Raw genomic sequence first — 11885 nt, 5'->3', positions numbered from 1 at the left:
ATAAGCGCTCGGACTTTTCACCAGACCCAGCCTAATTAGAGGCCCGGCGCATTTGCGGTTACTGGGTGAAATTACCGTAACTGTTAGTGAGCTGCTTTACCCTCGGCGCTGAGCGGCTTTACCCTCGGCACTTATTACATTTCCAGCGCTTATTAGAAGAAATACGGTAGGCGGCCGAAGTGACAATTATTGTCGATCTGTTGATCACAATAGTTGTGTCAGCATTGGAGACGGTCTGCTCTTGCGACCGCGCACAACAGGTATGTATAGAGTGCTTTAGCGTAATTTGAAATACGTTAGTAAAAGTGAATTGCTGATATTACGCCATACTAATGAATAAGAGTGGCTTTGTAGACAAACATTCTGGGCCCTATGGTCGTACTTATATAGTTTAGACTTGGTCTGCACTGAATATTTGGATCGGGTCTGTGGCAAACCGTCGCCCAAACTATGTGAGTGTGTTTAGTTTTACACCGCTTTCAGCAATATTCAAGCAATATCACGGCGGGGACACCAGAAATGGGCTTCACACATTGGAAACATGTGGAGAATCGAACCCTGGACTTCGGCATGAAGAGCGTACGCTTTAACCACAAGGCTACCCCTGCGCCCCCTAAACCTATGTAAGATCATGTAGTCCAACTGAAGATCAGATGCCTCATACTATTACTTAGAAGCGATTGTTGTAGTTCATGGATTCTAATGTTAAAAAGAGGGGGCTGTGTGTGTGTGTGTGTGTGTGTGCGCGCGCGCGTGCGTGCGTGCGTGCGTGTGTGTGTGCGTGCATGCGTGCGTGTTTGTTAAGCCAAGTGGTTAAAGCCTTCGCTCGTCACGCCGAAGACGTGGGTTCGATTCCCCACGTGGTTAAAAAAATGTGTGAAGCCCATTTTTGTTGTTGGAATATTGCTAAAAGCTGCATAAAACTAAACTCGCTCACTCACTCATTCACCCGTTAACCTATGTCTGATAAGCTGCTGTTCTGATGTCAAACAATTCAAAACGAGTACACGAATGCATCCTTTGTTTGACATGTGTTTCAGATACACAATGTGTAAAATTAGATATTGTTCAGAAAGATAAAGAGTTGCTATTAACTAACGTGTTTCACTGCACGCAAAGGTTATACTAACATTTCAACATGAATATCATGTTTAAGATCTTGAATATTTGACTGGGCTGATTTGCAAATTCCAGACAATTTCACTCCTTGCTAAAAGGACAGAACATGTCACATTTTAGATATGACCAGGTGGATCTGCTGATGGGTACCATAGAAAATTCCAGACATTCTTTGCTCTGATCTGACGCGGGTGATTTGTTGAAAGTGCAAATGCTAGAAATATGGGCAACTACATTTTGAGCACGCAAACGGGTTGCTTTTAATACAACAACCATTTCCGGTAATCTTTACTAAAAGTACCATATAACATCCCATCACCTGGAACAGATTCAAGAAATCAATGTAAAATATTTTCTGCAGGTGACTGCTGGACCAAGTCGGATGTCATGCAATGGACAGAAACAAGGCTTTGAGATACCATGGTGAAGATCAACACGCTGTCCGAGAAGGAAAGGACAGAGTGCCCCAGCGGTACAGCAGGATGACATATCAAGGAGAAAGAAGAAGAAACGTTGGCGAAACAAAGTCAGAAACATCTCTCGGTTCACATTTTGCAGAGTCTGAAGTCGTGGCATATGAAGATGACATGAGAAAGAGGTGTGGATCCGGTGATAATCCTTTGTTAGAACACCAGACCAATGAAGATTCTTCCAGAGAAACATCTGAATGTCAAAAGAGGCATTCAACACAAGTTCCTCACGAATCCAAACGCTACATGACGAGATCTGATGTAAATTGTCGCTTAAATGATATTAGGAATGATGATAGGAAGACAGGACGAGGGGTTTCTCAAAGTACTGCACAAACGACTCGAGGATACAATAAATGGCTTCAACCAGAGGGATCGAGTTGTTTCAATACCTTGGGGGTGCATGAACATGACGAAAAATATCAAAGATGTAAGCTTGTGTCAAAACCAAGGTGTGAAACAAGGAAACAGGGCGTGGCTGATTACAAACTTCCCACAGAGCAAAGAGGACAGGCGCCCACTGACACAAACAGCAAGCAATTTGAGATCAATGAGGTACTAAACAATGATCATAGGACTATGGCAACAAGGAATTTAGAAGATGATTCAGTTTTACGTATGCAGAAAGGAATGACTGGCAGTGATGCTGCTGAAGATGCTGATAATGATTCTGGATTTTGCAGAAAAGAAAATACGTCTTTACAAAGTCTTCAACAATTAAAGTGTCGGTCCTCAGACAGTATCGCGAACTACACAGCAAATACTTGGGGGTGGTTTCAGACAGGCTCAAATACGAATAACTGGACTTTAGAGAGCACCACACTGATCATTTCTATTCTGGCTAAAGGATGCAGGAGTAGTTCATCTGAAAATGTCTCAAAGATGCTGGTTGCTGTGAAGAATTCCAATTTATTGAATTGGACTGTGAATAACATGCTGACTGAAATGTCAAATGGAGACTGCACTAGAGAGGAGGCGACACATACATTAAAGGATTTATACATTGTTTTACAACATATGAGTAGTCGCATTCCAAGTAGTGTCATGTTGACAATGGGTCTGGATAAGCATATACAGAACGTTTTTCAAACAATAACTGCAGAAACAGAAATATGGAATACAGATCTTTCTCAAGAAATGAAAATATTTTCAGATATAAAAGGACAAATACTGAACAGGCTTGACAACGAAAAAGAAAAGGCTGAAAAGCAGCGAAAGAAAATCAAACCACCTGATGATTTCCGGACCTTGTCTGTGTTTCCAAGAGGGGAAGATCTAAACATGAGAAACATACCATTCCTCAGAAAAAACAAGCAGCATGGAACTTATGATGATATGGATGAATATTTGGACATCCAATTCAGGCTTTTGAGAGAGGATTTCATTCAGCCACTCAGAGAAGGAATACAGGAATACTGGGATTACCAGAAAGATCGAAGCATTAGGAAAAGTATCAAGGTTTATAAAGGTGTTACCATCAAAGGTGTTGTGTGGTCATCAGATACGGCAATACTTCACACACTTTCATTTGACACTAGAGAACTGAAAGAAATTACATGGGAAAACACCAAACGTCTGAAAAATGATACACTTGTGTGCATATCTTCAGACAACTTCAAGACATTTATTAATGCAACAGTTCAACAAAGGAATTCAGAGGAACTTCAAAAAGGCAATGTCACTGTGCGTTTTGAGATAGATTACAGGGCTTCTTGTAGCCTGTTGAAAGGAGGACCATATGTCATGATAGAAACACCAGCTTATTTTGAAGCGTACAGGCCTGTTTTAGAGGCTCTCAAATGCGTCACTGATGATTTGCCATTCACAAGATACATTCTTAAATGTGAAACATGTACAAGGCCTCCTCTATATATGAGATATTGCAGCACACCAATCGACTTTTCTAAGGTTGTCAAACAACGTGGAAAATCAAATTTGCAGAAATCAACAAGAAAAACTAGACCGACACTGGTGTCAGAATTAAATCCTGATGAAAATGGAAAAGTGGATGTTGGATCAGAGGAAAATGGTCAAGGTGTAAACGATGACACATGGCCGAATGCTGAAGACCTGGAATTAAACGAATCACAGCACAAAGCATATATAGCTGCCCTGACAGAGGACTTTTCCATCATTCAAGGTCCTCCAGGTACTGGGAAAACATATGTAGGTCTGAAAATTGTGGAAACATTACTATCAAATATAAACTTGTGGCACAGAACCACAGGTGAGAAAGATGTGTCTGAACATGGTGTAACAAGTCCAATACTGTTGGTGTGTTACACCAATCACGCCTTGGATCAGTTTATGGAGGGAATATCACGATTTATGAAAAAAGAAGACCACAGAAGCATTGTCCGCATAGGTGGTCAGAGCAAAAGTGAGACAGTAAAGAACTTCAACATCATGCATAGAAGATTGGAGAGGGAAAGCAGAAGGTCTCTTGCGAACATACAAAATCAACTGACAATATGTAAGAGAGACATTCAGAAATGCGGATGGCAAATAGTCGTCTTAAGGGAAGGAATCATTCATGAAGATGTTTTGAAGCCCTTCATAAAACAACACTTCTGTCATCTCACAAAGCAGTTTGAAAGAAGACATTGCAATTCTGCTATACTTAATTGGTTGGGATTTGGTATCCTTACAAAGCGCAACAAACGATTACAGAGTAAAGCTGGTGTGGTTCCAAATCCACAAGAATACTATATTCAGAACCGCCAGTTACTTGAAACTGAAAACAGAATGTTTGCTCTGACAATAACAGACATAACTGAATCTGTTTCAGAGGGCGGCGATGGTCAAGATGAGGAAAATATAGGACATGCTTTGGAGAAACTGTCCAAAAAACAAAAGGAAGACATTCTTAGAAATGTACAGGGTTTACTAAATAATAGAAGAAGCATGACAACCAAGGAAGTACAAAATGTCACAAACATCTGGAAACTGAAATGGAATGACCGACGCCGTCTATATTGGTACTGGGTACAATTATTACAAGATTTTCTTGAAACAAGGAAGATGGATGAGTTGAATGACAAGCTTTGCCAGTTCAAAGAAACGGTAACAGAGTACAAAAATGCGGAAAGAAAGATTGATGTGGATATTTTGAAAGAAGCAAAGGTAGTTGGAATGACTACAACAGGGGCCGCAAAGAACTATGAACTATTGGAGTTGGTTAAGCCACGCATTGTTGTCATTGAAGAGGCGGCAGAAGTTCTTGAAAGTCATACAGTTACATCAATACATCCAGGATGTGAACATCTTATCCTTATTGGAGATCACCAGCAGCTTCGTCCCAATCCAAATGTGTATACTTTAGCCAAAAGATACAAACTTGAACTTTCATTATTTGAGAGAATGGTTAACAATGGACTCAGAATCAACTGTCTAACAATTCAGCATCGAATGCGGCCCTGTATTTCGAGACTGATGAGACACATTTACCTTCGTCTTGAGGACCATCCCAAAGTTTCCACCATTGAAGACATAAAAGGTATTGCCAAGAACCTGTTTTTCATCAGTCACTCTGAAAAAGAAGGTAACAAAGAAGATTCAATGAGTCACTTCAATGAATTTGAGGTACACTACCTAGTTAGACTTTGCAGGTATCTCCTCCTGCAAGGCTATAAGCAGTCACAGATAACAATTCTAAGTGCGTATTTGGGTCAAGTTTCTAGCATAAAAAAAGAATTGCCACAGCCAGAGTTCCGTGGTGTCAATGTCACGGCTGTGGACAATTTCCAAGGTGAGGAGAATGATATTATCCTCCTGTCACTAGTAAGGAGTAACGTCGAGGAAAAGGTTGGGTTTCTAAGGATTGAGAACAGAGTTTGTGTGGCTTTGTCAAGAGCAAAGATGGGAATGTATGTCATAGGCAATTTTGATTTGTTGGCCAAAAAGAGTGACATCTGGAGAAGGATTATCTCTGACGTGAAACAAAAGGGTGAAATTGGACCGGGATTACCTCTGTATTGCCAAAACCATTCAAACATGGAGGGAATTGTTGCAACTAAACCAGAGGACTTCAATGCTGCTCCTGATGGAGGTTGCCTGCAAAAGTGTGACTACCGACTTAATTGTGGACATGTTTGCCAATTATCGTGCCATCCACTTGACAGAGAGCATAACTTATATGAATGCCAGAAAGCATGTCTCCAAAAATGTCCAGCTGGACATCCTTGTCCAAAGCCATGTTTTGACAAGTGTGGGAAATGTATGTTTGTTGTCAGCAAAGTGATGCCAGAGTGTGGCCATCCTAAGGAGGGATACTGTTTTGTACCTCCCGAAAAAGAACAATGTCAAATGCAATGTGAAAAAACCTGTGCGAGGGGTCATCAGTGCCAACAGAAATGCTTTGAACGATGTAGACCGTGCCAAATTAAGGTTCCTCAGACTTTGTCAAAGTGTGGTCATCAGCAAGAAGCTGAGTGTTATCTCGACCCAAGATTTATCAAATGTAAACACGACTGTGAGAAAGTATGCCAAGAGGGACATCCATGCAAGAAGAAATGTCATGAAATTTGTGGGAGATGCTCAGTCTTAGTTCCTAAAATTCTTCCCAAATGTGGACATGAACAATACGTTCAGTGCTCTACTGATCCTATGATTGTACAGTGCAAGACAAACTGTGAGCAAATCTTACCGTGTGGGCACACATGTAGCGAATGGTGTGGCACAAAGTGCAGGTGTAAAACATTCATACTCAAGCTCATGAGTTGTGGCCATCTAAAGTCCATTCTGTGTGACGATAGAGATCTCCTGAATCTTCAGTGCGAAGTAAAGTGCAAAACGAACCTGAAATGTGGTCATCCCTGTGATGGGTCATGCTTTGAATGTTGGGGAGGACGTTTACATATCCAGTGCACAAAGAAACATGAATGCATGCTTGTTTGCGGGCATATTAGTGAAATTAAAGGGACATACACCCCACCTTTGCAGTCGCAATTGTCCAACATTTTGTGATCACGGTCAGTGTGGAAACAAATGTGGTGAAGAATGTACGAGATGTAACAAGAAATGCACTTCACGCTGTCCACATTTTCCGTGTCGCAAATCATGTGGCAATACATGTCGACGTGAACGTTGCTCCAGACCATGCAAAAGACGGCTCCCATGCAAGCATCTGTGTCCTGGATTATGTGGCGAGAAATGCCCAAACATTTGCAGAACATGTGACCCAGACGAATTTTCATTGATGCGCATCGCCTCTAGACACAGACCAAGCTTTGTACAACTTTCTGACTGTGGACACATGTTGGATAAGAACTTTCTGGATTTGTGGATGCAACCATTTTTCAACGAATATGGGGTAGCTGAAATAGGTTATAGAAATTGCCCCTATTGTGCAGACCCTATAAGAAACAATCCTAGATATAATCAAATTCTAAAATGCATGCAGGCTGATATTGTTGAACTATCCACTACTAAGACAAAGGAAGAAGAGATCTTTCAACAAGATATCGAGAGAGCCATGCCCCAAACAGAATTACATCACAGTGGTTATTTTGGAAGATCTAGATTCAGAAGGAAAGATGAATTTAGCTGGATAACTGCACAAATTAGATTCTCACTGTTAGATGATGTACAGAATATTGATGAAATCATAAGAAATTGGGATGCGTCTTCGTCACATGTGGAAGTGATCAATCGGTGTTCAGAGGATATGAAATACTTAAAGAAGTGGATTTGGAAATTGAGGAAGTTTTTCAGTGAACAAGAAACATCTGATGCAGAAAAGGAACTGAAACGTCAGACGTTACTCTTGACCCTTCTAAAAGTTCTGGAACATGCTGACATCATCAACAGCAAAGAAGAGAACTTTTCTTCTACTGATACGGAAGTTGAACCTGGTTCTAAATTACCTGATGTTGAGCGCCGTGCTGTGGAAAACGGCATTAGACTCTTACGGCAAGAAGGGCCACTCAGTCCACGCGTATTATCCAAGATAGAAACCCTCACAGGGACATTGTATGTGCCTGGATCTCAGGATCTACCATTAAGGCTTCATGTCCAAGATATTGATCTACCCAAACCTCTCGTTTTTGGATGCTGGTTCAAATGCAGAAACGGTAAGTTTTATAAGCGTATGTTTATGTATCACCACACGAAGGAACACTATTACCCAAGTTTAACCATGTAAGGAAATAAACGCATCCACGACCGTGACATAATCAGGTTAGTAACATATGGCGTGGAGATCCCCATTTCCAGTTTCGGCTCACTACATTGAATTTATATCAGCTAGTTACTTGGCAAAGGCTTACTGAGAGTAACATGACATAACAAGTCAAAACATTGAGTACACAACAGTCTCGTTTCCTGCTGACTGGGTTACGTCCTATTGCGCAACTTAGTACAATAACCAGTCCAGGATTGTGAGATCGACTCATTCAACTGGATATACAATATTTATCAGTATTATTTCTTACATCTAATCACGTGTATATTACAACACTACGCTCCTTCTAATCCTTGCAAACACATCGTGCAGCATGCTCTGTGGTTCAACGTGCTCTGACAAACGGAAATATGGAAATCATGGAAATCTCAAAACGAGGCTCGACCGCTAGAAAAGTTTGGCTGTCTGGTACGAACTTAATATTATTTAAATCACATTGTACGTTGCAAAAATACACTTAAGAAGCGCAAACAATACATAACAGGTGTAACCAGTGTGCCAGATAAATAATGAATCATTGTACGACCTCTTCTAACATGGACAGTCTGTGTCGTCTTAGTTAACGGCATGCTGCCTCAACATCGACATAAAATGTAGAAATACGATTTTATTAAAGTTTAGAATTGAGATTATTTGGGAAATATCATTTTCTTATGAAGCAAGGATTCCAAAATCAATGTAATCATAGTTGTTTGTAGTGTCTCTTTTCTCTTCACATGAGAAAATTCAGATCGGCTGAAAAGTAGGTCATTGTCTGAATTGGTTAATGAGACTAATGTTTCAGTTTGTATTTGAGTACATACTAGGGCGATCAGATGTCGTACCCGTATGATGCACACTTGTCCTCACTTTGTGAATAGTCTATCTACTGCATCTCATGGCTTGTGCAACATAAACAGTAGACTTGCCAGTCAGGAGCATGTCAATTGCTCCTTCCGGTTCATCATTTGTAAGGCTTGAAATGATAAACTGTTCATATTACAATCATTGTTAACGTGGTATTTCTAATCGGCGGCAAATTCTACACACGTGTTGGTGGTTAGACACATGAAATTGTGGTCACGACCCCACCCCACCCCCACCCCCTCCCCAGTTGAATATAGCTGATATAAATGCAAACATACAATTAACAAACAAACAAACTCATTTTTTTCACAGAAAATGGCTCAGCTCTTGGAATAGTAATTGATATAATAACGTTTGTTATGCATTTATTGTTTCTGAAATGCTCACACAAATATATCTTCTTAAACAGGTCACACATTCTTTGAGGGCAACCCGTACAAGAAAGCTAACCTGGATGAAGTCAAGTGTCCTGAATGTATTTACGGTAAATTCAGCAGTTGATTTCTTATATTGAGGAGTAAGATTGAACCCAAACTCCGAGATACCATAATCGTTCATTCTCATTTTCGGGTTATGATCACAGTAGTATCACATAGTATCACAATAGTATCACAATAGTATCACAATAGTATCACAGTAGTATCACAATAGTATCACATAGTATCACAATAGTATCACATGCTTGTCATTAGACCTGTGAACAGAAATCTCGCTAGATTGTTTACTGTGCTTGGAGTCTACATACATTCGTTTTATGAACCCCTAAGCTGCGTTGACTCGACGACAGCTTCAGGTGTTTATGCCAATCAGATGTTACTGTAAATTCAGCATTTGGTTGCTTATATCGGAAGAAAGGTTAAACTAAAACTCTGAGACAACACAATCGTTCATTCACGCTCATTTTCGGGTTATGCTTGTGATTAAAACTGTGAACAGAAATCTCTTTGAAATGTTTACTGTGTTTGGAGTCTACATACATTCGTTTTATGAACCTCAAAGCGGCGCTGACTCGACAACAGCTTCAGATGTTTCGGAAACTTGTTTGGCAATATGTGAATGTATCTTTTCATGGTTGCAGAATAAATCAATGCTGCACGACCAGAAGGTGAATTGATCACGTGGACTGATGAGGAGGACCACACCTGAATTTGTAGGCGCACCTGTTGTTTCCGGTATTCTCAGAAGGCATTTTGGGTGTTCCGTTGTCACAGACTCCAAAGAATCATGGTTATATATCACTCAGTGAGCACAGTTTTCACTAAACCTCAAAGATGTTATTCGGTTATTCAAGACCAAGTTGAGGTCGACAGATTTTATTAAATATAATATTCTCAGGAGTCAGTTTGGGGTATGTTGCATGTGTGCTGTATAGTGGCGCTGTATACTGTTAAGGTAGCCTAGAAGTTAAAGCGTTCGCTTGTCACGCTCAGACCCGGGATCGATTCCCCACAAGGGTACAATGTGTGAAACCCATTTCTGGTGTCCCTGCCCTGATATTGCTGGAATAGTGCTTCAAGCGGCGTAAAACTAAACTCACCCACTCACTGTATACTTGTGTTGAACAATCATCTTCTAGTATTGTTTTACATACATGAATTAGTTTGGACTAAATAGTGTACGTTGTAAAGGCAATGCATGATTTTGGTCCAGCAAGAGTTGCTATAATAAGTATTGTATAATGTTGTATAGTAAGATTTGTGATGTAGATACCACAAGGATATATTTGCCACATCTTGGTGTTGTATAATCCAGTTCTAGTGGGATTAAGAAATGTAAATATCTAAAAAATGGTTTTGATGCTAATATTTGCTATATCCCTTTGTAATATAACCTATTTTTGTAAGATATGTGGTATAAATATATAAAGTGTGTCTTAATGAGAAAGTTTGCTGTATGTAAATGTTGTATAATGTTGCCCAGTAAGATTTGTGATGTAGATACCACAAGGATACATTTGACACATCTAGGTATTGTATAATCCAGCTTTATTATAATTGGTGATATAATCAAAAGTATGCTTTTGACGGTACCGTTGGCTACATGTAGGTGTTGTATAATCCAATTCTAGGGAGATTAGTGATAGAAATACCTGAAAAATGGTTTTGTTGCTAATGTTTGCTGTATCCCTGTGTAATATAACCCAGTCAGTTCTAGTAAGATAAGTGGAGTAGATCTATGAAGAGTGTTCTGATGAGAAAGTTGCTACATGTAAGTGTTCTATAATGCTTGTCTCGTAAGATTCTTTATGTAGATACTACAAAGATACATTTGCCATATCTAGGTGTTGTATAGTCCAGTTCTAGGGAGATTATTGATGTAGATGCCTCAAAAATGGTTTTGCTGCTAATGTTTCCTAAAACCCTGTGCAATATAACCCAGTCAGTTCTAGTAATATAGGTGATGTAGATATGTGATGAGTGTTTTTATGAGAAAGTTTGCTATATGTAAGTGTTGTATAATGTTGTCTAGTACGATTTGTGATATGGATACCACAAGGATGCAATTGTCACATCTAGGTATTGAATCCAGTCTTATCAAAATTAATGATGACAATGCTTTTGATTATACCGTTTGCTACATGCAGGTTTTGTATAATCCAGTTCTAGGGAGATTAATGATGTAAATAAACATCACAAATTGTTTTGACGTTGATGTTTGCCATATCCCTGTGTAAATATTATCAAGTTCTAGTACCATAGGTAATGTAAATATATGAAATGTGTTTGGATGAGAAAGTTTGCTACATGTAAGTGTTTTATAATGCTTGTCTCGTAAGATTCTTTATGTAAATACTACAAAGATATATTTGCCATACCTAGGTTTTGTATAATCCAGTTATAGGGAGATTAATGATATAGATACCCCAAGGATGGTTTTTGTGATCGAGTCTGGGCCAGAAGATCCAGTGACCAATGTAAATAGTGTACAATGGAAATGCAATGCATGATCTAGGTCTAGTGAGAGTTGATATGTAAAGACTCAAAGCATACTGCAGTACTGTTAGGATTAGTGATATCAATACTAAAAGTATGTTTTGGATGACAAAGGTGAGGTGAGGTGAGGTGAAATTGGGTTTAATGTCGTGCTGGAGAATATTTCCGTCATATGACGACGTGCATGCTTGTACTAGCCCAGACTGAAGCTGGTTTTATAGTGCTAGCCCACTGAGATACCATGCCGCAGTGAAGCATGAATACCCCACTCAGACACTTTAAACTGACTCCGAGCCGACCAGTCCTTGTACCCATTAATGCCGAGCGCTAGGCAGG

The 11885-nt window shown here is 39.8% G+C and overlaps 1 protein-coding gene across 1 annotated transcript; it reads left to right on the top strand.

Moving 5' to 3' along the window:
• Positions 1-225: 225 nt before the first annotated feature.
• Positions 226-9950, top strand: LOC124256929 (NFX1-type zinc finger-containing protein 1-like). The gene is given in 5 exon segments (XM_046690898.1): positions 226-260; positions 1481-6539; positions 6541-7660; positions 9026-9100; positions 9695-9950. Coding segments are annotated over 4 exon segments (6228 nt in total). The 5' UTR covers positions 226-260; positions 1481-1511; the 3' UTR covers positions 9700-9950.
• Positions 9951-11885: the final 1935 nt, after the last annotated feature.

The sequence above is a fragment of the Haliotis rubra genome, unplaced genomic scaffold, assembly GCF_003918875.1.
Source record: "Haliotis rubra isolate DU_JTF1 unplaced genomic scaffold, ASM391887v1 Scf643, whole genome shotgun sequence".
NCBI classification, from domain to species: Eukaryota; Metazoa; Mollusca; class Gastropoda; order Lepetellida; family Haliotidae; genus Haliotis; species Haliotis rubra.
This window is presented reverse-complemented; position numbering and strand designations above follow the sequence as displayed.